This window comes from Dermochelys coriacea, chromosome 1, assembly GCF_009764565.3.
Source record: "Dermochelys coriacea isolate rDerCor1 chromosome 1, rDerCor1.pri.v4, whole genome shotgun sequence".
Taxonomy (NCBI): domain Eukaryota; kingdom Metazoa; phylum Chordata; order Testudines; family Dermochelyidae; genus Dermochelys; species Dermochelys coriacea.
The window spans coordinates 125,276,462-125,301,400 of NC_050068.2; the positions used below are offsets into that span (position 1 = coordinate 125,276,462).

At 42.4% G+C, this 24,939-nt stretch overlaps 1 protein-coding gene across 1 annotated transcript; it reads left to right on the forward strand.

Moving 5' to 3' along the window:
• Positions 1-2,831: 2,831 nt before the first annotated feature.
• AKAP17A (A-kinase anchoring protein 17A) lies at positions 2,832-20,481 on the forward strand. Its single transcript, XM_038387177.2, has 5 exons — positions 2,832-3,205; positions 4,829-6,080; positions 13,831-13,979; positions 16,531-16,771; positions 18,486-20,481. Exons 2-5 carry the CDS (start codon positions 5,319-5,321, stop codon positions 19,395-19,397), a joined length of 2,064 nt encoding a protein of 687 aa, XP_038243105.1. The 5' UTR covers positions 2,832-3,205; positions 4,829-5,318; the 3' UTR covers positions 19,398-20,481.
• Positions 20,482-24,939: the final 4,458 nt, after the last annotated feature.

Sequence of the window (24,939 nt, forward strand, 5' to 3'; positions counted from 1 at the left end):
CAGGGGCAGAGGGGGGGTCAAGCACCCACCAGCACCAGCAGAAGTTGGGCCTATGGACACAAACACCATAGGGCATCATGGATATTCCCAACCCCTACTGTTTCTTTATCCAGTCCCCCATCCCCACCTCAACCTCTCCCTCTATATCCTCAGGAACCCCATCCCTCTTATTTATTCCCCCTCTTCCACGGACTCTCACCCTTCAAGCCCCCATTAGCCCCAGAAACCCCTTCCCTTCTGCACTGAACCCCAACTCCCCCACTAGATTCCCTGCTCCCCCAAGGAAGTGAGAGCCCCTGGGAGGATGTTGGATCTTGCCCAAAGGGTGGGTGGTAGGGCCCACCCTGCACTTACCCTGCAGCAGTGACTCCTGTCCCATAGCACTGGGGTCATCTCCCTGCTCTAGGTGTGGCAATGTGGTGCTCAGGGTTGCAGTGCTGCTCAGGTTTGGCCCTGTCATCCCTCCATCATCATGACACAGGGGCAGGTGAGCCAAATTTGAGTGAGTGACCTGCGACCTCGGGTGCCAGGTCGAAATGCTCAGACCAGGCACCTGGGTCCAGCTCCTTGGGACAGGAGCCACAGGGACTACCACCACCACAGGGTGAGTTTTTCATTTTATGTCATTTTTTATGTTCTTTTTTGTTTTTTTTTACATGTTATTTAGCATTTGCAAAAAACACAGGGCTTACTATTCAGCTTAGAGGAGCAAGACAAGAACAGCCATGTAACTGAAGTCACTAAATGGACAAGACACATTGTTATACAGCTGTAACTTATGTTTATCATTGCTTGTTCTTCTGCCCTCCCCTTTCTGGTGTGTGTAATATTCTCACCTGGCTGCCAGGTGCATTATTAAGGCTCCAAACCTGAAATTATCTCTACCAGGTGGATCCCTGCACCCAAGTGGAACCCTGTTCCCCATGCAAATTGCATTGTAGGATCATGGCTTTAAAAATTACATACCGGTCTGAAAACATCATACCTACTATTGTATTATTAAATTCTGAAATCACTGGTGTGCCACATAAGCACAAGGATCCACTCACCCACTCCACGTTGCAGGATTGGGGCCCAAGTTGACTATATCTCTTGTGTGGGAGGGGGCTCTTGGCTGCGCTGGGGCAGGGGCTCGGGGTGCTGGAGGAGCTGTGGGGTGCAGGCTCTGGGAGGAGGGGGCTGGTGGGGGCTCAGGGCTGGGGCAGGGGGTTGGGGTGCTGGAGAGAGTGTGGACTCTGGGCTGGGTGGTGGGATGGAGGGGTTCAGAGTGTGGCAGGGGGCTCCAGGCTGAGCCTGGTGCACAGGGCTGGGGTGCAGGAGTGGGTGCAGGCTCTGGGAAGGAGTCTGGGTGCATTAGCAGGCTCAGGGCTGGGGTGCAGGAGGGGTTTCAGGGTGCAGGCTCTGGCTAGGCGGCGGTTACCTCGGGCGGCTCCCAGTAAGCGATCGGCATGTCCGGCTTCTAGGCTCAGGGGAGCCCAGGTGGCTTGGTGTGCTGCCCTGCCCGCAGGCACTGCGGCTGCAGCTCTCATTGGCCATGGTTCTTGGCCAATGGGAGCTGTGGAGTCAGCACTCGGGGTTGGGGCAGCGTGCGAGACCCCCTGGCTGCCCCTGCACCTCGGAGCTAGAGGGACATGCCAGCCGCTTCCGGGAGCTGCGTGGACCCAGGGCAGGTAGGGAGCCGGCCTTAGTCCTGCTACGTTGCTGACTGAATTTTTAGGGGCCTAAAATCTCCCGGATTGGCTTCAATAGCCATCGGAGGACCGAGGTCCATTCTGGGAGATTCTTTACCAGTCCAGAAAGGTTGGCAACCCTAGCAGCACCCCATGCTATGAGGGGTGAGGATCATGGTGCTTCTCCTCTGCTGGAGATTGAGAATGGGAGCAGTACAGGAGACAGCACTGGCAATTCTTGCAATAATTCCTGTGATATGTAGAGGGGTCTGTCAAAGCTCCAGCACCTGGAGTCACGTTATCAGTGGTGGCACTCAGCATAAACAGTCTGAGCAATTGAGTCTCACAGCTCAAAGAGCCCTACGGTTGCCAACTTTCTAATTGCACAAAACTGAACACCCTTGCCCCGCCCCTAACCTGCTCCTTCTCTGAGTGCCAACCCCCAATCACACCATTCCCCTTCCCTCTGTTGCTTGCTCTCCCCCACCTTCACTTACTTTCACCAGGCTGGGGCAGGGGATTGGAGCACGGGAGGGGGTGAGGACTTGGGCTGGGGTGCAGGCTTTGGGCTGGGGCCACAAATGAGGAGTTCAGAGTACGGGAGGGGGCTCAGGGCTGGGGTCAAGGGTTCGGAGTGCAGCAGGGGGCTCAGTGCTGGGGCAGAGGGTTGGGGTACTGGAGTGGGTGCAGGCTCAGCGAGGGAGTTAGGGTTCAGGAGGGGGCTCAGTGCTGGGGCATGGGGTTGGGGTGGAGGAGGGGATATGGGATGCAGGCTCTGGCCAGGTGGTGCTTATCTCGGGCAGCCCCAGAAGTGGCCAGCACGTCTGATTCCTAGGCTCAGGGGCAGCCCGGCAGCTCTGTATGCTGCCCACGCCGCCCCCACAGCTCCCATTGGCCACGGTTTGGCCAATGGGAGCTGCGGAGCCGGCGGTTGGGGCGGGGGCAGCATGCGGAGCCCGCTGGCTACCACTGAGGAGGGACATGCCGCTGCTTCCTGGAGCCCCAGGGAGCCTGCCTTAGCCTCGGGCTCCCGCTGCGCGCTCTGGTCGAAAAGCAGACACCTGCCAACCCTACGGGCCCCGACGGAATATTACTGCCCCAAATCCCCTCCATTGGATTGAGCCAGGCCTGGGTCACACCCCTGCGCTAGTCCCACTGGCACCCAACGCCCCCTAGGGGGCGACTCCCGCCGGGCCGCAGGCGGCGCTGCCATCCCCTCTCCGCCCGCCAGGGGGCGCGCGGCCGCATTCCGCGCCGGGCTCGCGCGGTTCTTTTTTTTTTTTTTTTTTTTTTTTTTTTTTCCCCTTCCTGGAACCATAGACGCGGAGGAGCGGCCCAGCCCGGCCACTTCCAGGACGCTCTGGAATCGCTCGCCCCCCGCCCCACCCATCCCTCTGGTTGAGCCAACCAGGAAGCGGAAGTTCGGCCGCAAGGATTTGTGGGACGCCGGGGCGCGAGGCGGCTGTTCTGTTTTCTTTGGGGTCCGACGCCGCCGGCGGCGGCCGCGGTTTGGAGGCCGGAGACCGACGTGGCGGGTGAGTCGGTCCCGGGGGCGGGGGCCGCGGCTCGTGACCCTCCCGCTTGGGGGGCCGGGGAGCGCAGAAACCTGCCCGGGGGTACATGTGACCTTTGACCCCGTAAATATTCGCAACCCCCCCTTCCCCCCCCCGCCCGGTCTGTGGATCCCCCGCGCGGTTGGGGCTGGCGGAGGGAGGGCGGCAGAGTCAGGCGAGCGCCCCCGCTGGTGCCCGGCGCTCGGCGGCCAGGGGCCCCCCAGGCTGCTGGGGGGGCGGGGAAAGGGGCCGCTGCCGCTGACCGAGGCTGCGCCCGGGGCCGGCCTGCGCAGCTCGCGGGGGCGCGTGTCAGCTCCCTGGGCAGCGCGAGGTTATTTTAAGGCTCTTGACGTGTTGTTTCTGTCGGTTGAAACTTCCCCCGTCGTGCAGAATTCTTGCGGGGCCGGGGGAGAATCCGAGGCTAAGCCTCTGCTCACCGGTTTCAGAGTAGCAGCCGTGTTAGTCTGTATTGGCAAAAAGAAAAGGAGGACTTGTGGCACCTTAGAGACTAACACATTTATTAGAGCATAAGCTTTCGTGAGCTACAGCTCACTTCATCTCTGCTCACCGGAGCTGTCGATTCAAAAAGTTAAAAGCTTCTGTACCGGGCTTAAAAAGACACATTTTCTACCGCACGTGTCAAAATATGCAAAGTAATTAGCTGTGAAACAAACTCTGAAAAGAAAAGGAGGACTTGTGGCACCTTAGAGACTAACAAATTTATTAGAGCATAAGCGTTCGTGAGCTACAGCTCACTTCATCCGATGAGCTCACGAACGCTTATGCTCTAATAAATTTGTTAGTCTCTAAGGTGCCACAAGTACTCCTTTTCTTTTTGCGAATACAGACTAACATAGCTGCTACTCTGAAACTCTAATAAGGAGCCTGCCTCGGCTGCGCCGCGCTGTGCTGCCGCCCAGACTTTTAATAGCCCAGTCAGTGCTGCTGACCGGAGCCGCCAGGGTCCCTTTTCGTCCGGATCATCCCATCAAAAACCAGACACCTGGCAACCTTACAGGGTCCTGATGTAATATTACTGCTCCAAATTCCCTTCATTTTACTTACCCTGGTCTGTGTCACATGTGTGCTAGTGCCACTGGGGACCCAACACCTGAGTTCTCACTTAGCTTTTTTCTTATTTTGCCTGTCTGTAAGTTTCTCTTTATTATTGATGGAAATATTTTTTTCATAGGTATGCGTACGCAAGGTGAAATAGATGTTTGACATTTACTGATAAAATTCAGCTTTTCCCCAGTCTGATTATGTTATGAATTATAATGGTTGTATTTGTAAATCTCTGGCAGATCTGTGGATGGTTATATATATGAGCTCTATCTTTAAAATTATTTTATGCTGTAGGTAAAACTCATAAATGTAATTTTAGAAAGAATGTTCTGTTGCCTATTAATTACACCAACCCTTCTCCCTTCCCCCATTTGTGGCCCTAGTAAGCAAATGGGGATTTGTGTTGATCATTACCATCATGGAGAGGGGATCTCACTGTGTTGAAGTTGCACCTTGTGTAGTTTGTTCAGGTCTGAGCAAGAGTTATAAGACTAATTCTTCCCTTTAAATGGACGTCTGTTGTTTTTTTTTTCCTTCCAGAATAAAGTCATCTAGTTGAGGATATGGAATTCTTCTTCAAGGCTGGACTGCTGCAGTATAACTGTTGCGAGTTGACACTCCAGTAATTCTGCTCATGTTAACACTGGATGACAACATAACTTCCACAGTACTTCCTCCCAAAGCCTAGCTTTTTGCTGAGCCATTGAGTATCAAACCACACTTATTCATATCGTCAGTTTTTCAGTTTCCCTGTGGACATAATTGTACTGCTTATGACTGTAGTATTTAAGTCTTGGAACGGAATTCATATATTGTGATGGTTAGAAAACAGTTTATAATGGCAATGCTGTTAATTTTAAATTTCCTAATTAACTCTCATGCCAAGAATCAGTGGTTTTACTTGGTAACGTTTAAGTCTCAGAACCAGTCAGTTATTTACAGATAAGGACCACGTTCCTCAGTTAGTGTCTCCTACAAGTTAACTGAGTATACATTTTTCTTATTGGTTTTATACTTCTTTTTTTGTGCTATGGCGGCTGCTACAATAGTTCATGATGCATCAGAAGCAGTAGAGCTCTGTGCTTCCTATGGCTTATACCTTAAACCCATTACAAAAATGTCTATCAGCGTAGCACTTCCTCAGCTGAAGCAACCAGGAAAATCCATTTCCAATTGGGAAGTGATGGAAAGACTAAAGGGAATGGTGCAAACTCATCAGTTTTCCACGCTACGGATTTCCAAAAGCACCATGGATTTCATCCGTTTTGAAGGAGAAGTTGAAAACAAGAGTTTGGTTAAATCCTTTCTAGCATGTCTTGATGGCAAAACAATAAAACTTAGTGGTTTCTCTGACATTTTAAAAGTTCGTGCTGCAGAATATAAAGTTGACTTTCCTACTAGACATGACTGGGACTCCTTTTTCCGTGATGCGAAAGATATGAACGAAACTTTGCCAGGGGAGAGACCAGACACCATTCACTTAGAGGGGTTACCTTGCAAATGGTTTGCACTGAAGGACTCTGGCTCAGAAAAACCAAGTGAGGAAGTTCTTATAAAAGTATTTAAGAAATTTGGGGAAATACGTAATGTGGACATACCCATGCTGGACCCATATAGAGAAGAAATGACTGGTAGAAACTTTCACACCTTCAGTTTTGGAGGCCATTTGAATTTTGAAGCTTACGTTCAATATCGTGAGTATGTAGGTTTCATCAAGGCCATGAATGCCCTGCGAGGGATGAAACTGATGTACAAAGGTGATGATGGCAAAGCAGTGGCTTGCAATGTAAAGGTGAGGAACTGAGGAGTTTTTATAATAGACCTTAAGGGGGAAAAGTACTGTTGAATGTCCTTTCCATGTATGTTAAATTCTACAGCTGCATTTTATTCTGATATCAAGTCAGATTGTTGATGAAGTGACAGCATAAAAACAGTCTCTTGCAACATCCATAGTGGAATTTCAAAAGTAAGGTGTGTTAGGGAGGTAGAATGTAATACACAAAATCCTGCACCAAATTAAAAAAAATCTTAACATTGGCATAGCTCTTGTGCTAGGAGTAACACAATGATGGGAGCTATATATGTGAACTAGGAACTGTATGTTCCATTCTAGGCATCTGATAAAGTGGGCTGTAGCCCACGAAAGTTTATGCTCAAATAAAATTGTTAGTCTCGAAGGTGCCACAAATACTCCTGTTCTCTTTGATTTAGGTCTGTGTTCTAAATGCCACATTTAATTTCTTAAACAACCAAACAAACTGTGTTTGTAAATATTAACCCATCTCCCCTGGGTCTTATTGAAATTACTCATGGTGCTAGAATATTAAAAACAGCCATAATTTTATCTTTAAATCAACTTTTTAGAGGTGGATTTTCTCCTCTCTCCACTGCTCCACCAAAATGTGAAAAAAATACTTTGTCCTGAGGCTCCAGGACATTGAAGATTAATTCTTGCACCAGAAATAGCTTTACTATAGAAAAATATCACAACATTAAAGTCTCTTTACTCATGGCCTATAGGGTTAGAAATGGGAACTTTCCAGCTTCCCAGAGGAATACACATTTAACTGTCACTAGCCCTGGAAGACCTGGAGTTATTGGTCATGACTTCTTTGTGTGTAGAAAAGTAAACTAAACAAGGTTTTTAAATGAGTTTTTAAGATGTTTTTAATGGTCCCTCTGAACCCTGTAATATTGGATTGACGGTGACTAAGATGTCTAGCATTACAGGCAGTGGTGTGTCATATTTAAACTCCCTAAAATAGTTTTCCTGTAACAGGAGGCATATACAGGAGACATAAGTGTGGTAGATGGGCTTTATTAGCATCCATTTATGTTGTCATTGACTTTAAGGCTGGAAGGGACCATCATGATCATCTAGTCTGACCTTGCACATTGCAGGCCACAGAACCTCGCTCACCCATCCTCTAATAGACCCATAACCTATGTCTGAAGTACTGAAGTTCTCAAATCATTATTTAAAGAGTTCAGGTTACAGAGACTCCACCATTTACACTAGTTTAAACCTGCAAATGACCCATGCCCTGCATGACAGAGGAAGGCAGAACCCGCCCTGGGTTCTCTACCAATCTCATTTGAGGAAAAATACCTTTACAACCCCAAATATGGTGATCAGTTGGACCCTGAGCATGTGGTCAAGACCAATCAGCCAGACACCTGGGAAAGAATTCTCTATAGTAACTGAGAGCCCTCCCCATCTAATGTCCCATTTCCATCCTTTCAGGATATTTGCTACTAGCAGTTGCAGATGGTGTACATGTCATTGTAGGCAATCTCACCATACCTTCTCCATAAACTTATCAAGCTCTCTCTTGAGGCCAGTTAGGTATTTTGCCCTCACTGCTCCCCTTGGAAGGCTGGTCCAGAACTTCATTCCTCTGATAGTTAAATACCTTTGTCTAATTTCAAACCTAAACTTGTCAGTGGCCAGTTTATATCCATTTGTTCTTGTGTCAATGTTGGCGCTTAACTTAAATTATTTTCCTACCTCTCTGGTATTTATCCCTCTGATATATTTATAGAAAGCAATCATATGTCCCCTCAGTCTTCCTTTGGTTAGGCTAAACAAGCCAAGCTCTTTGAGTCTCCTCTCATAAAGTAGGTTTCCATTCCTCTGATCATCCTAGTAGCCTTTCTTTGCACCTGGTACAGTATCTTTCTCAGTGCAGGTCTACACTACGGGGCTAAGTCGACCTAAGTTATGCAGCGTACCTTAGGTTGACTTATAGCAGTATCGACACCGCACTGGGTCGACGGGAAAAACTCTCCCGTCGACTTATCGTATGCTTCTCATTCTGGTGGAGTACCAGAGTTGATGGGAGAGCAATTGGCGGTCAATTTAGTTGGTCTTCAATAGGCCTGCTAAATTGACCCCCCAGTGGTTCGATTGCTGCACGTCGAGCCCTCTGTAAGTGGAGACAAGCCCTTGTACATGAGAGACCAGAGTTGCACACAGTATTCCAGATGAGGTCTCACTAATACTTTGTATAATGATACTAACTTTTCTCTAGCTCCACTGGAAATAACTTGCCTGATGCATCCTCTTGCATTAGCCTTTTTTGCTGCATCATATTGGCAGCTCATAGTCATGCTGTGATCAGTCAAAACACCCAGGCCTTTTTTCCTCCTCTGTCACTTCCAACGGGTAGTTCATCCATTCATAAATGGATCTGGAGAAAGGGTGGGGTGGCAAACAGTGAGGTGACAAAGTTTGCAAATACTAAACTGCTCAAGATAGTTAAGATCAAAGCAGACTGTGAAGAACTTCAAAAAGATCTCACAAAACTAAGTGATTGGACAACAAAATGGCAAATGAAATTTAATGTGGATCAAGGTAAAGTAATTCACATTGGGAAAAAATGATCCCAATTATACATACAATATGATGGGAACTAATTTAGCTACAACTAATCAGGAGAAAGATCTTGGAGTCATCATGGATAGTTCTCTGAAAACGTCCACACAGTGTGCATCTGCAGTCAAAAAAGCAAACGGGATGTTAGGCATCATTAAAAAAGGGATAGAGAATAAGACGGAGAATATCTTATTTCCCTTGTATAAATCCATGGTATGCCCACATCTTGAATACTGCGTACAGATGTGGTCCCCTCATCTCAAAAAAGATATACTGGCATTAGAAAAGGTTGAGAGAAGGGCAACTAAAATGGTTAGGGGTTTGGAATGAGTCCGATATGAGAAAAGATTAAAGAGGCTAGGACTTTTCAGTTTGGAAAAGAGGAGACTAAGGGGGGATATGATAGAGGTATATAAGATTATGAGTGGTGTGGAGAAAGTGAATAAGGAAAAGTTATTTACTTGTTCCCATAATATAAGAACTAGGGGCCACCAAATGAAATCAATGGACAGCAGGTTTAAAACAAATAAAAGGAAGTTCTTCTTCACTCAGTGCACAGTCAACCTGTGGAACTCCTTGCCTGAGGAGGTTGTGAAGGCTAGGACTTAACGGGGTTTAAAAGAGACCTGGGTAAATTCATGGAGGTTAAATTCATTAATGGCTATTAGCCAAGATGGATAAGGAATGGTGTCCCTAGCCTCTGTTTGTCAGAAGGTGTAGATGGATGGTAGGAGAGAGATCACTTGATCATTACCTGTTGGGTTCACTCCCTCTGGGGCACCTGGCATTGGCCACTGTCGGTAGACAGGATACTGGGCTGGATGGATCTTTGGTCTGACCCAGTATGGCCATTCTTATGTTCTTGGGTAAATCCCCAGGTTACAGTAAAAATTCTTGTTAGCCCCTAAGTGCATCTTGCACTTTGCACTATTAAATTGATCCCATTTCTATTACTCCAGTTTTCAAGGTCCAGTTTACCTTTTGTAAAATCATGTAGTATTTTATCCCAATTAAAGTTTACCTCTAGGTCCTTAACTACTTTCTCTTTCAAAATGTGTTCCAACACCTTGCATATAATTGAGATCAAACTACCTGGCTTGTAATTTCCTGCATCACCATTTTTTGCCTCTTAAAAATAGGTACTATATTACAATTCTCCAGGCATAGGATATGAACCCTGAGTGTATGGGTTCATTAAAAATCCCTTTTATTGGGCTTGCAATTTCATGTGACAGTTCCTTCAATATTCGTGGATGGAGATTATCCAGGCCCTTCCATGTGGTCCCATTAAGCTGTTTGATCTTGGCTTCATTAATTTCTACTTCCATATCCTCATTTCTATTAGCCACCCCACCACTACCCCTAAACTCTTCATTACAGTTATTTAAAAACTGAGATAAAGTATTCATTTAGGTGTTGGGCCATGCCTATATTATCTTTAATCCCTCCCCCCCACACACATCGTCAGTGCTTAGTGGTTCCAATTCTTTTTTCTTTGATTTTTTTCTTTATATGACTATAGAACCTTTTACTACCAGTTTTAATTTCCTTTGCAGTGTCCAGCTCTGCTTGGATTTTGGCCTTTCTCACTTTTCCCCCTCTACTTTCTGACCTTCAATACTTAGCTTTCCTTCCTGATCCAGCCCATCTTCTATTCCTTGTAGGTGTCCTGCCTTTTCTTAATAACCTGTTTAAGATGCTTGTTCATCCTGTTTGGTCTGCCAGCCTTCACTACAATGTTTTCCCCCCTTGATTGTGATGCAGGCTTCAGATAGCTTCTGCAACTTTTCCAAGCCTCCTGCACATTCAGATCCTTGAGTTCTTCAGCCTAGTCCACTTCCTTTAATTTTTTAAAGTTTGCCCTTTTGAAATTAAGGACCCTAGTTGCAGACCTATTTTTGTTTATCTTTCCATTTAGTTTAATCTGAATTAGCTCATGCTCACTCAAATCAAGGTTGTCACCTACAACTGGTTCTTCTCACTGTTCACCACTAGCAAGTCTAAAATGGAATTATCTCTTGTTGGTTTGGTGACTATTTGGTGAAGAAATCTGTCAGCTATCACATCCAGGAAAATGTGGGCCTTACCATTATTAGTAACATTTGTCCTCCAATATATATCTGGGAAATTAGTATCCCATAATCACACAATTCCCAATAGTACTTATTTCATTAAAAATATTAAAGAGGTCTCTATTTATATCCAAATCAGATCCTGGGGGTGTGTCGCATACCCCAAGTGCTATCCCTGGGGACCATCTGGTCACTTTTTTTTTCCCCAAGTGGTTTGGCTCAGATGGACTCTTGTTTTATCCATTCCGTCACGTCTGATTTCTTTACAGTTTACCTCATAAGTAATATACAATGCTACTTCACCACCTTTATCTTTATTTCTGTCTTTCCTGAACAACACATTCCCTTCAATCCCTGTACTCCAGTCATGACTACAGTTCTACCATGTTTCTGTTGTCCCTATAATATCTGGTTTCACTTCCTGCACTATTTGTTCTAGTACCTCCATTTTGTTACCCAGGCTCGTTGCATTGGTGTACAAACATCTTAGTTGTTTCTGCTTTTCTGTGCCCAGATTCCTCACCCAGTTGGGTACAGTCATTCTGCTGTCAGCAGATAGAGGCAATACTATCATCATTGGTATTGGCATTATCTTTTCTCTTGATGTCCATTCTCCTACTCTTTCTCCATTGCTGTATCCTCTTTCTTGGTTTTCTTCCTGCTCAATATTAGTATTAGGCATGGATGTTACATGAGCATCTCCCAACCGTATCCCCAGATTCCTAGTTTAAATCTTTTAATCAGTTGTGCCAGCCTCCATCCCAGAAATCTATTTCCCTGCCTATTCAAGTAGAGGGCATTCCATGAGAACAGTCCTCTGTCCGTGAATGACTCCCAGGGGTTCAGTGTTCCAAAGCCCTGCTTGTAGCACAGCCTGAGCCATCTGTTGATCATCATAATCTTGTCTCGCCTTCGTTCTCCTCTTCTAGGGACAGGCAGAATCCTACTGAAGATCACCTCAGCCTCCGTTTCTTTAAATGTCTTCCTCATAGTTTCCTTTGATGCATTCCCCTGAGAATCTAGCATTATAATTTGTTCCCATGTGAATGACAATGAGTAGATTCTTTCCTGCTTCCATTAGGATCCTTTTTAGCCTAAGGTCCACATCCCGTATCTTAGCACCCAGCAGATATGTCCTGGGGTCAACTCTTCACATATGGTGCCTCTTTCTGGCTGCTGTGCGGATTAGCTCTTTCCAGGTCCGAAGCTCCCTTCTGCTGCTCACTGCATGCCCTGCTGCTGCACTCTTGCTCTCTCTCACTCTGTGTAACCCAGGATGCTCCCTCTTTGTGACTTGGGCCTCTGGCCAGATCACTATGCATGTTTTCCCCCTTCTGGAGTATCAATTTCCTTACCAGCAGTTTTAGGCAATCTTCTCATTCACTGCCCCTATGCTGCCACTTTCCCTGTGGTTGGTAGGGGAACCTGGGTCCACCCTCTCCTCTGGGTTCCAGCTGAGGGATCTTGTAATCAGCAGCAAAGTCTGCATTATCCTGAATCTTTCCTAATCATGGCTCCCACATCTCTGGATTTGCTAACACAATCTCCCTTCTTCCATTGAGTAACTGCAAACTAATTTCTGTTGTCCCGAACACACCTCTCTTGTCCCAGGGAGCGACTGCAGACTATTTACCTGCAGATCCTTTGCACTATCAACTCCTTGGCATTATATATGCCCTGCCTGTTCCTGCACAAGTGAGCTTCCACTAATTAAGGCTTTCCACTCGGCCTTAATTCCCCCATCTTGCAGCCTAATAGGTTAATTGTGCCCTCTGGCCTACGTTAACCTATTCAGCATGAGTGCAGGGAGCATACCCCATCACAAGACAGAGCACCTTTCTCTTCTCCAGAACAGCTCTGATCATCTAATTGCTTTGTGTCTGCGTGGCCTGTACATCTCAGATTTACCAATAAAACTCTTTTAGACCACACTGCCAGTGTATTTGTGTGTTTATGTATGTATTTACGAATATAAGTTGCATGCTGAACTTAAATGATATATATTTGTTCAGCACATTCATAGGAAAACTAAAGAAAATTAAACTTTTAAAATACAGTTCCTTTTTAAAGAGGGGTAACAAGATACAACATTAAAATAAATAAAAAATCAGCAAACATCTGTAGAATGAAAATAAAATCAATTTATACAACTGAGCAGACATCTAAATTGTATTTGAAGTGCAGATATAAGCAAAATTTAAGAAAAATTTGTTGCATTGTGTGATCTCAACCCATTTTTAAACTGTACTTGAAAATTTAATAAAAATATATTTCCATGATACCTGAAAATCTGGCATATTTATCTTACCGCTTCTGTCACAATAAAAGGCTTGTTTTTGCAGCCACTGCTCATCGGTTAGAATAACAAGGCTATTATAACAAATTTGATAGGCCATACTGTCAGATAACAGATGTGTCATGGGTGTATGATGTCTACAGAGACAAGGGCCAAATTTTTAAGTATTAATCTGATGGCTATATAATGAGGTATAATATTCTCCTACTTTGCAGTTATAGGGGATTGATATTCAGAAGACTGTTTAAAATTGAAAATCATGTAGAAGTACCTAAATTTATTATTTTAGGTTAAGCTCACTAGCATTCACTTTTTCAAATCACAAATACCAGTACTACTTTTGAATTGAAAAACATGGATAAATTCAATTTCAGACAGAATCTAAATTCATGGAGCACAAGAAAATATTATTTAGTTTTCTTTTTTTTAATTTGGCTTAGTAAGATTTGCTTTGACATGTTTTAAGTAGGGAGCCATGCACTTACAATTTGATAATTGAGTAAAATGTGAACTTTGTTATGAAAAGAAAGTCAGTCAATACTGTGCAGTTCAGAAAGTTTGGAGCTACATATTAAATTGTTTATATATTTCTTACCGGATAAATCCCCAGACTCATGAGTAAAATATTTTTACTTTTTCTCACATGACAAGACTTGCAAGAACAAGCATAAAAAAATCCAAAAGTCCCCAAACCTTAGTTTTCAGGATGAAGTGAAAGCAAAGCTGACACTTAAATGTACTAGATTAGAATTGTTTTTTACCTCTTAAACTCACTGTTTCTTAACTGTGCTCTGTAAAGGTTTCCTTTGACTCAACAAAACACCTGAGTGATGCATCAATTAAGAAACGGCAGCTTGAACGGCAAAAGCTTCAAGAGCTTGAACAACAAAGAGAGGAACAAAAACGCAGAGAGAAAGAAGCAGAAGAGAAAAAAAAGGAGGAGGAAAGGTAGATCTAACTTATATCTACATTTTTTAATTTTAATGATAAAATACAATAAAACTGCATTACCTTCCCCTTATCTCCCTCGCATTAGGAGTGAATGAATGAGCAATTGGACTAAATCTCAGTCTCTTGCAGGGCTAAAACTTTGGGTCCCCACATTTCTTCATTCCATTCAAAATTAGTAATGTTTAATTTGATCATATTATAACTTAACTTCACTTTTATATACAGTTAGAACTTCAAACTGACCAATGAGCTACACATCTCAGAAGTATACAATGAGGCAGCAACAGAGGAACCCCCACACCCCAAAGAAAGCAAATACAGTACAGTACAGTACTACGTTAAATGTAAACTACTACAAAAGTAAAGGGAAAGCATTATTTTTCTTGTGCATAATAAAGTTTCAAAGCTGTACTAAGTCGATGTTCAGTTGTAAACTTTTGAAAGAACCACCATAACGGTTTGTTCAGAGTTATGAACAACCTCTGTTTTTCACTCTGTTACTCTGAGGTTTTACTGTACTTTTTTTTTTCTCATGCTGCACTAGCAATCATATTTCTAACCCAGAAAAAGTTAATTTATGGGCAAGATCTTTCCACATACAGAAACAAAAATCCAATCTTATGTTAAAACTGACATACGCTATCAGTTACAAAGTGTTTTGACTAGTTCAGTGAAGATATTAAATGGTCTTTAAGTCTGGTATTGACTCAAAATATATTGTTAGCTTTAACTATTCAGTCTTCTAAATCAGAGTCCCATTTTTTTCCCTGGAGACTCTTCACAGAATTCTCCAAACATAATATTAAAAACTCTTTATCTTGCAGCTCTCTACTATTAAACATGTTTTGATCACTTACGTTAGTGGTGTGAGCAAATCAGATTCCAAATTCTTAATCCTCTTCTAATTTCAAAATACCTTAGTAATAAAAGGCAGAATTTTTCAGTTGTTTCAAGAGTTAGTTATGTTTTGCAAATCTTTTGTTTTAAGACCAGTTTTCCTATAAGCTATCTTCAACTGGTAGAAATTGTTGCAGCTCCTTACCTCTACTTGCAGATTTTAATTTTTGATCCTGTGTAATGCAATCTGGAGCTGAGATGACCATCACTGAAGTTGAAAGTTTGGTAAATTTATTAGAATACCTATAATTTCTTATAATTCTGCATAATGCTATTGTTTCTGGACTATTTTAAAAAGTGTTTTAAACTAAAATGGATGATTTTGGTAAAATATGTAGCAATGCTGGTAACAGACTAAAAGCTTTTACTGTTAAAGATAGTGGTAAACATCTTCACCTTTGAAAATCCTCATTCACATCAAAAGTACTATATGGGCAATTAACAATGGTAAGGTAATGTGTTATGTTTGATTTTCAGTTGTGGTGGGTTTTACATTCCTAGAAGCAGTCATTCCTCTAAGTCCCAGTTGTTGTGTTGTCGTTGTTCCTAGAAGACAGTTGACCAGAATGACCCCTCTGTATTAGTTCTGAGGAAGCAGGGTTCAGGCAGCGAGAGAGCCAAAATAAAGTGAGCTCTCTTTGATATTTTGATGGAAATATACTTCCTAGAACTGGATAATTGAAATATTTAAACTACAGTAATTTGGTTTAGCTTTATCTGTTTTCTAGATAGCAAATTGGAAGGCCTTGTGCTAATTGTACAAGTAAATCATTTTATTGAAATGTCTGTGCTTTAACAAAGCTTGCTGCTTTTTGATGTATATAGGTTTTTTTCAGGGATGGGATACAAGTATTAGAATGTATTACTAGGAAAAAAAAGTATGTATATACGTACAAATCTCTCAGGGATGCCAGGTATATATGGAACATAAATCTGACGGTACCAAATCATTTCAGCGATTGTATGTTAAGGAAGCTGGAGCCCATGCATCAGTGATCTTTTTTTATCATTTAGATGATAGATAACTCTCAAAGAGCACTGTTCTTCACTCTTTAATAAAACAAAACTATTGACTTGAACAGAAATTTTGCCTGAGTAAGGAAGCTAAGTTGTCTAGATACATTTACTTTTGTGTGGTTAAAGTAGAATTCTTCAGTGGAAGCTGCTGCCTGTTCAGTATTTCTGAAAATCATGCCACTGTTTAGGCGCCTATTCTCTTGAAAATCTTGGCCTTTGCAACTATCTACACATTTTAAAATTGATATCTGCTCAAAGTTTTTCTTCTGAAGGATGGATTGCCCAGCCAACTGACTCAAAATGACTGTGTTTCTAATTTGATCAGTGTAATGCTCTATGATCTTACTTGTGTTGGTTCCTAAAACATCTGATATTTAGATTTTTTGCTTATTCCTAGAACTGTCTGTCTGATGTCAGTTTAGTTTTGTGTGGGAAGGGAAATGTTTAAAGATGTTCACTGAATGCATATGTGATGTTTCCTACTTCTGTCTAGCTGTCAGCAATCAGTAAGATCTGTCTTTCTTAAAAAAAACAAAACAAAAACAAAATCCTTTATTTTTAACTTAAATTGTAATACAAGTCAAAATCCAAAATTGTTCTCGTCATAGCTAATGTACAAATTAATCACTCTTAGGAAACAGAAGGAACTTGAAGAACTTGAAAGAGAGAGAAAAAGAGAAGAGAAGTTACGCAAAAGAGAACAGAAACAGAAAGATCGTGAAGTTCGTAGAAACAAAAAGAAACTTGAAAAAATTCAAGCAGAAGAGCAGAAAAAACTTCAAGAGAAAATAAGACTAGAAGAGAGGAAGCTCCTGTTAGCGCAAAGAAATCTTCAGTCCATTAGACTAATTGCAGAAGTGCTTAGCAGAGCAAAGGTAACTTTGAAAAGCTGTCTTTTCCATATTATTTCAAGAGCTAACAAAAATGAAAACTGGTAGATTAAAATTTTAAGTGGCTTATGTGTTCATTAGCCAAACCATTTAGCTATTACATGTGCCAGCAGTCACCCCTATCAATATTATGGATTGTGAACTCATAAGAGCCTGTCTTGAAACCATAGGATGTTTGCCTATGCATCTGTTCCCTAGGAAGGCAGGGATGGAGTAAAAAGAGAGCCTGAAATTATTGACCTAAATAACATTATGCATCAGTTGAGAAAAGAGGCCTGCCCACTACTTTGAGATCCAAAAAAAGAAATGTGTGGAAACCAGGGCATAAAGAACTGAGCAGGGGACTAAGACAGAGGATTCCAAGTTTTAATTTTGGCTTTGCCACTGCATCACTTGTGGCCTTGAGCAGTTCACTTAACTGCTCTCTTTCCCATTTATTAAGTAGGGATTATTGTGGTTTCTTTTGCTAATGTTTGAAAAGTACTTTTGAAAAAGCAGATGTAACAATATTACAAAAATACAAATATCTGTTATCCACTGACAGTGATGGTGACGTGTCAAATCATGTCTGAGTCTGCAGTCGTCAACACTGTTTCCATATGTTCCCTAAACAGGACACAATATTGTCTTATTTCTTGAAAAAGTTATAATCGCAGATATTTTGGAGTAATGGCTAATGTTTAGTAACTGTTTTAAGTAAGCAGAAATGCCACAGTATGTGGCGATGCACAGCTTTGTCTCTTGCTGCCATCATACATCAGGGGTGTTTTAATCTGTATATTAGCATAAATGTAGCGTTAACATTTTAACGCAGCATTCCTTTCCATCCATCACATCATCATATGTACATTACATAGTAATTCCTGAGCTCTTGATCCCCATTGAGTAGATAGTTTCACTCCAAGTACAATAATCCTTAGAGAATTTTTATAAGATTTTCCTTTTTTAAAAAACTAGATTCTTATAGTATGTTCATCACTGTGGTTCATCAAAGTTGTTTAGATACTACTGTGTTGTGCACTGAAGCAATACCTGAGGATATCAATTATTGCACCATTTTCTGTGGGTAGCTGTCTTTCCCTTCATGCCTAGGGTAAAACTTTCAAAGGACTGAACTAAGCCTCTTTTGTTAAGGATCAAAGTAAGGTAAATCTAATATTTAAATCGCACAATATTTTGCTGATTGTACTAAACATTTACATATTTAACAGAATAAAAACTTCAATTTTTGTAACCTACCTGAAGCATCTAAACCCATTCAATCCTTGAGTTTTGTGACTGCCAACAAAAACACTAATCCCAATGCTGGTTACTATAACGTTGACACCTGTCCACTGGGAACTTTGCAGACTGAGCTCAACTCTTTTGAGATAGATACCTGAATAGTTGTTGGATAGTAATGATTTTTGCTCGTATTGGGTTCTGACGAGTAACTTGGAGACGAAGAGTACCAAGTCACATTACCGGTTACTTAAACTGAGCTGGCTGCTTTTTCATTTCAGCTTTATTTGTTGAACAATGTCCTTAGTGCACAGAGTTATGTAAATTATTATTTTTTTAAATGGTTCTCATTTTTTACAGGCTTCCCTTGTATATGAAAACTTCTGATTTCTTTAACAGAGAGATTTTTGGGAGACATAAGCAAATCTATAAACTTCCTTTCTCATTCATTTTCTCTCTCCTTCTCAATGTCTTTCAGGCAGTGAAGCTTCTGGAGCAGGAACATAATGAAGAAAGAGTCCGTCTTCAGGAGTTGGAAGAGAGACGAAGGCTGCAAGAGGCTGAACTCAGACGTGTAGAGGAGGAAAAAGAGAGAGCACTTGGACTGCAAAGAAAAGAGAAGGAGCTAAGGGAGAAGCTATTAAGCAATCTCCTGAGCAAGAAAACAGATGACACTCAGAGTAAGGAGGAAACTAAAGCATCTCAGTCTGGCCGGTTGAAAACTGTTGTGGGTGGTCCACAGATTGTGTCATCTAGCTGTATAACATCTACCTCGATACAGTCCATTATGGGTAAACCAAATCAGGCCTATCAGAGGGAAGTAATGTCCAATGAAAGTGTGAACTCTCAATCAAAGTATTTAAATGGAAACCTTCACAAGGAAGCTAATGTTAAGGAAAGCAAGAAACTTAATTTCAATAGCACTGAAAGCTCTTCTGATAAAAGGAGTTCAGGTGTGCTTTCTTGTATTCCTGCCAATAACCTGCAACACAAGAGTACACCAAGCTATGACCAGAATGCATGCAGGAAGGACTTATCCTCTGAGCAAGGCAAGTGTAACAGACAGCCAAGTAAGGGGAGGAGCCATTCATGTAGTGACATAAGTGTTGATAATAGCAAAGATAAAAAGGAAAGGAGCAAACACAGAAGAGACTTGAATAGTCAAGACGAAAAGTATAGGAAAGAAAGAAGACTCCATAAATACTCTAGCAAAAGTCGCAGCCCTCACCGAAGAAGCTTAAGCCCAGATCGCACCCAGCATAAGAGGGCCTTGAGTAGTGAGAGTAGACAAGATAAAAAAGAGCGAAGTCATGGTCACAAAAGCTTGGCCAAGAAACGAAAGCACCGAAAGAGATCATTGAATAAGCAGAGAAGTCCTTGGAGTAGGTAATAAAGGAATTTGCCTTCAAAAAAGGCTATTACAGGACAGATCAGGGCCAGAAAGTTCTGAAGTAGGTCTCATCTGTGTGACTACTGTGGGGGAAAAAATGAAGTTGCTGTTTGGTGAATTATCTAACTTGAATCTAGTTCATGGAACCAAGATACAGTTAACTAGATTTTGATGTTTCTTCATGTTTTGTCTCCTTTTTTTTACATTACAACAATGCTGTAGATATAACCATATGTGCTTGAATTTCTACAGTGCTGATAACCAACCTAACTTGGTTATTATTATTTTCCATTTTCTGAATCTTTTGATTAGATCACTTAGTTTCTAATGTCTGCAATCACAACATCTTCTGAATTAGGAGAGATATAGGTGTCAGTTACCAGGATTCCAGTCTTGGCAAGTTATTGTGTACAAAATATTTGACTACAAACCGTTCCTTATTCACTCAATGAAAAAAACATGTAGCAAAGCAGAATTTTTGCTAATTGTGCCAGGGGGCAGTATTTTTGTATGAAATTTGAAAGTGACCATAATATTCACAGAATATCTTTTAAACTGTGCTGCAATGCCTCCATTGTTCTTTGAGGTGTATTTACTTTGTGGAAAATCACAAGGCCCAAATGATCACTTATATATTTCAGCATTCTTTTCTATTTCAGAATAGTTGCACTATTATGCTTTTAGAACACCAGGAAATATTCAAAAATGGCCAGAAAGCTGCTCTATGTCATGTCTTTAAAATGTTTTGGCTGTTTCTAATTATTTAAAATAGTATGGAAACAGTTAAATTTATGTTTCAAGTACATAAAGATGTGTTGTTTTTTGAAAAGGGGCCTTCTTGCTAAATTATTTTTTACTTGCAATGTTCAGATTCAAGGATGCAATTTATCTAGTTAAATATTTTTTATAACATTTTGCTTCTAAAACTGAAGCTCAGGAATCTTAAAACATCTTGTAACATGAAGGTGAAAGAACAGTTTAGTTTTCATTTTTATGGTAAACTTGAAAAATCTATTTCCAGTAAACCCAAATTGCTGTTTTCATATGTCAGTACATTAAAATTTGCAAAAGTACTATATTAAAACTTGCTTTGTTGTGAGATTTTGTTTTGAAAAAATTATTTGAAGGTGTAGTTCAGTAATGAAATTGACACATCTTTTGAGAGATCCCTGTAATTCTCAACTATACTGAATGAGATCACTAACTTTGTACTGTTCATTTTGGGTCAGAATGTATGATATATGGCTACTTCCTGGAGTCAGTACAAAAAATAAGGACACTGGTGTGCAGCCCAGTTACTTCCCCCAACTGGTTGGGTTTCTACCAACTTGCTGTTGCTGAGCTCTGGGTAAGGGGGTTAGATTTTCTCATTAGCCTCTGTCTGCTGAAAACTTTTCACCTTCCCCTAAGTTCAAGTTGCTGAAAAAGAAGGAGCCATTCCCCCAGCCCTCTGCATTTTCATTGCCATGTGGCTACTGTATCCCACCCGTTGGCTTTTTTAGCTTTCCTTCCCTCTGAATAGCTCCTGTACCTTTGTCATTCTGTTTTTAAAGCTGGGCAAATAACTGGTTTTATTTTTCATTCTCTGGGAGTTCTGAAAAATAAAATAAAATAAAATAGTTCAGGCTCAATGGAAACAGATTTTTTCTTTTTAATTTTTGGTGGAGTGAAAAAATTTCATGTAGGTTGAATTAAATTTTTTTTTTGGGACATGTAAAAAAAATTTATTTTATTTTTAAAGCAAAAAAAAAAAGGTGGCTTAGATTCAAAAGCAGTGGTAGCAGTGGTTCCTTCCTTATAACCTAGAGCCTAGTGGATAGGGCACTCACCAAGGATGTGGAGGAGAGACCCAGGTTGGAATCCCTGCTCCGGAGCAGGGACTTGAACCCAAGTCTCTCTCTCCCAGGTGAACACCTTGACCTTTGGGCTACTGGCTATTCTGGGGTGAGTCTCTCGATCTCTCCCGTTGAAGCAATTCCACTTTGCATAAAATACTTCAATAGTGATAGGAGCAGAGAGAGTGAGTGTGTGTGATTCTGTAGTATGGTGGTTAGGTCACTCATGGGGGAGGGGGAAACACCTGAGTTCCAGGTCCTGTGCCAAAGAATATTTATTTATACAGAGTGGAACAGCTTCAACAGGAGATCGAGAAAGACCCTTCCAGAATCTCTGATAGCCTGGTGACTAGGAAACTCGTGTGTGTTTGGTGGTGGTAGTGTCAGGGAAGATTTGGATTCAAGTCCCTGTTCCTAAGAAGGAAATTGAGCCTGAATCTTCCACGTTGCAGGTGCGTGGGCTAACGGTTAAAAGGGGGACAGTGGTGCTGCTACTATGCCAGTGGTTTTGTGACCAATGCCTACATCCCCTTGTGAGTGTATCTTAAAAAAAAATCAAAATGATTAATTTTGACATTTCCCCCCCCAAAAAAAGATTTTGTTTCATCTGAAACAATTCACCAAAATAGACACAGATTCCCAAAATGTTTCAGTTGACCCAAATCTGCATTTTTTGATGAAAGAAGTTTTGTCCAAAAACGTATGTGCCCACCTCCTATTAGCTTTTTTGCTTCCCCAACTAGCAAAGTAAATGTTGTGATACTTATCAGATTAACGACTGCCTGACTTCCAGACCCATGATTAACACTGGTGAAAGATAACAATCGTTAACTTTTTTTGTTGATGGTTGGCAAAGACATGAGTAGAAGCAAAGGCGTTGCCCCATTATCTGACATAATCTGTCTGCAGATTCAATTTACATGTGGTTTCCCATCTCAAAATGCCTTAACCATAAGGACCAGGCTGTCTTTTAAAATGGAAATGTAGGTTCTATGGAAAATATTGCTTTAGGTCACAGAGCCCTGCAAGCAAGATTTACCACTTGAGTAGGTGAGTAGGCAAGTGCATTTTTCAACCCCAGTTTACAGTATGGTGTGTTTTGAAAGACATTCTGTCCTAGTGGAACCAATGTGGGACTGGAATCGAGGGACACCTGAGTTTTAGTTCTGGTTGTACTTCTGACTTGCTTTGCAGCCCTGAGCAATTCCTGGTAAGTGGTGTTCTTAAAATATGTGTCAGTGTGGATCCTGTGAGTGTGCATGCACGTGAGATCAGAATCTTTTGAATAGTGATTTCTGTCAGGGCTACATATGCCCCTGTACCTTCTCATGCTCCCATATAAGGGCATAAAGATGAGGGGCAAAACAGAGCCTAGCAAGTGTCTGCACCGCTAGTCTTTAGGTCTGGCTAAACTTTTCTGAACACTTCAGAACTCTTATCTGTGTGTTGTAGGAAACTACGCTTAATGAGTTAACTCATCAAGACTGAGTTCTGACCCCTCCCTGTACATGCGAGCAGCACAACTGCTGCTGCCGCATGCCAGATTCTAAGTCCTTGGACTCCAACCCAACCCTTCCTGCAACAGGCTAATCATGTTTATGGGTGGGCATAGGAGATGTCTCTTCTGCTTGGATGAGAGCCATATACCAGATAGGATGTTCAATATGCTGACCCTTTTCTTTGAGGACTCACAAGTCAGAGACTCTCAACTGATGCTCCACTTACTGCAGCCATCAATAAAAGTCTTTTTGGACCCAGAGGAGTCAGATCTCACCAGGTACTGGAGGAAAGCACCTCCTCCAGTAGATGTGTGATGCCCAAGGCTGGCACAGAATAAACCCATGCATAGGAAAGGGATTTGGTGCTGCAGCTGGCATCGTCTGTGCTGATACCAAAGCTCAGCACAGAGAAGTCCTTCTGAGCATAAGGGCAGTTACTATAATTGGAGAAACGCTGCATAAAGCTTCCAGGAGACTATCTTGTGATGTCCTTCACTAAGTTCATGGGTAGTGACAAGGAGCCGTGTACTATCATGGCACTGACTAAACTTATCCTGGCACTGACTCAACCCACAACGGTACAACCATCGATGTTGACCACATCAGCAGAATTGCTTACGGTACTGCCAGATATGTCCTTGGAGGATCCAGACCCATGCTGCTACCAAGGCAACAACTGGCATTGAAGCAAAACCAGTACTGAGAGTGCAAAATACCTCCGTGCCATCCTTACGGAAAAATTACACATTTCCCCTGTCACCTGGACATACCTTCTCACCTCCCTTGAGCAAGGGACGCTCTCCAGAAGTTAACAGGTGAGACCATGGAAAGATAGACCGCAACTATACCAGGGCTGGTATTGGACTGGCCATCATCCAAAAAGCCAGATATATCCATGTTGCATATTATTGTGGCCCTATTAGCCTAATTGGGGTCCTCCACATACATCCAGAAGCTGATCCCTATTCCAGGCAGAGGCGATCGCAGTCCTGGATGGCATCTTTGACCAGACCACTGAAACCGTTCCAGGAAGAAAGTGAGACACTGCAAGACATGGAACCAGAAGAGGAACATCCTTCTCATGTCTTCCCGCACCCTTTTCCCCAGCACCTTTTTGTGCTCATCTCTGGATGAAATGGTAGGTGTGGCACTGGTGCTGGATGATTTTAAGACATTCCAAGATCTGCTTATGAGAATAGTAGGTACACTACAAATAGAAACATCAGTTATCCAAAAATATCTCACAAGTTGGTTGATATACTGATATCAGGCCCAGCCAGGATCGCCCTTCCAGTAAATGAAGGATTGCTCAACACTGCTAAAGCCCTGTGACAAATGCCTAACACATGCAGCCACACAGAGCAGAAAAGCGGTGCAATGTCCCATAGAAAGGGTTTTTATATCTATATGTTCTGGGCTTCTTGGTAGTCTCAGCAGTGCAGGAAAAGTCCAAATCCAACAAAAGCATCCCAAAACATAAAGAACAAAAGAAGCTAGACTTGTTCAGGAGAAAAGTCTACACCTTCCTTCTCTTTTCAGTTACGAGTAGTGAATAGTCAAGCTTTTCTAGCCAAATAGAATCCCTAACTTGGGACAGAATAATAACCTTTATGTCCAAGATCCCATCTGAGAGCAGGGATGATCTTAAAGAGGTCCTCAAGGAAGGTCAGCTAGTGGCTAAGATGGTCTTCCAGGTGGCCATGGATGCTTCAGACTCTTTGGCGAGGTCCATGGCTGTGATGGTGATGATGCAAAGGGTATCCTGGCTTCATGTGTATTCCCAAGGAAGAGAAAGCCATGATAAAGCTCTACCCTTCAAAGGCACGGAGTTGTCTGCAAACACACACACACAATGCTGTAAATTCCTAGAAGGACTCACAAGCTACCATGTGCTCCTGGGAATCTACACTCCGGCCTCTTATCACAGATCTTATAGCTACCAGCCTCTGTGCCAAAGGAACCCATCAGATCATGCCAGGCAGCCCAATTATCTTTCCAAGGAAAGGCTCAGATACACCAGGAGATGCGAGTCTTCTTTCTTGGTGAGGCACTCTGCACCAGCGGCATGTTGGCAAATTTTACAGGATTATCATGAGCTCCACTGGAGCCAGTTCAGAGCATGTGACCTTTGGAAGCTTCATCGCCCCACTCCAATCAGGTATGGTCTGCAACATTAATCAGTTGGATGTTAGGGTAGCCAGGGGCAAT

Coding starts and splice junctions, on each gene's coding strand:
- AKAP17A (XM_038387177.2), top strand. CDS start 5,319: ATGGCGGCTGCTACAATAGTTCATGATGCATCAGAAGCAGTAGAGCTC. Junction 6,081..13,830: donor CAGTGGCTTGCAATGTAAAG/GTGAGGAACTGA, acceptor TGCTCTGTAAAG/GTTTCCTTTGACTCAACAAA. Junction 13,980..16,530: donor AAAAAAAAGGAGGAGGAAAG/GTAGATCTAACT, acceptor AATCACTCTTAG/GAAACAGAAGGAACTTGAAG.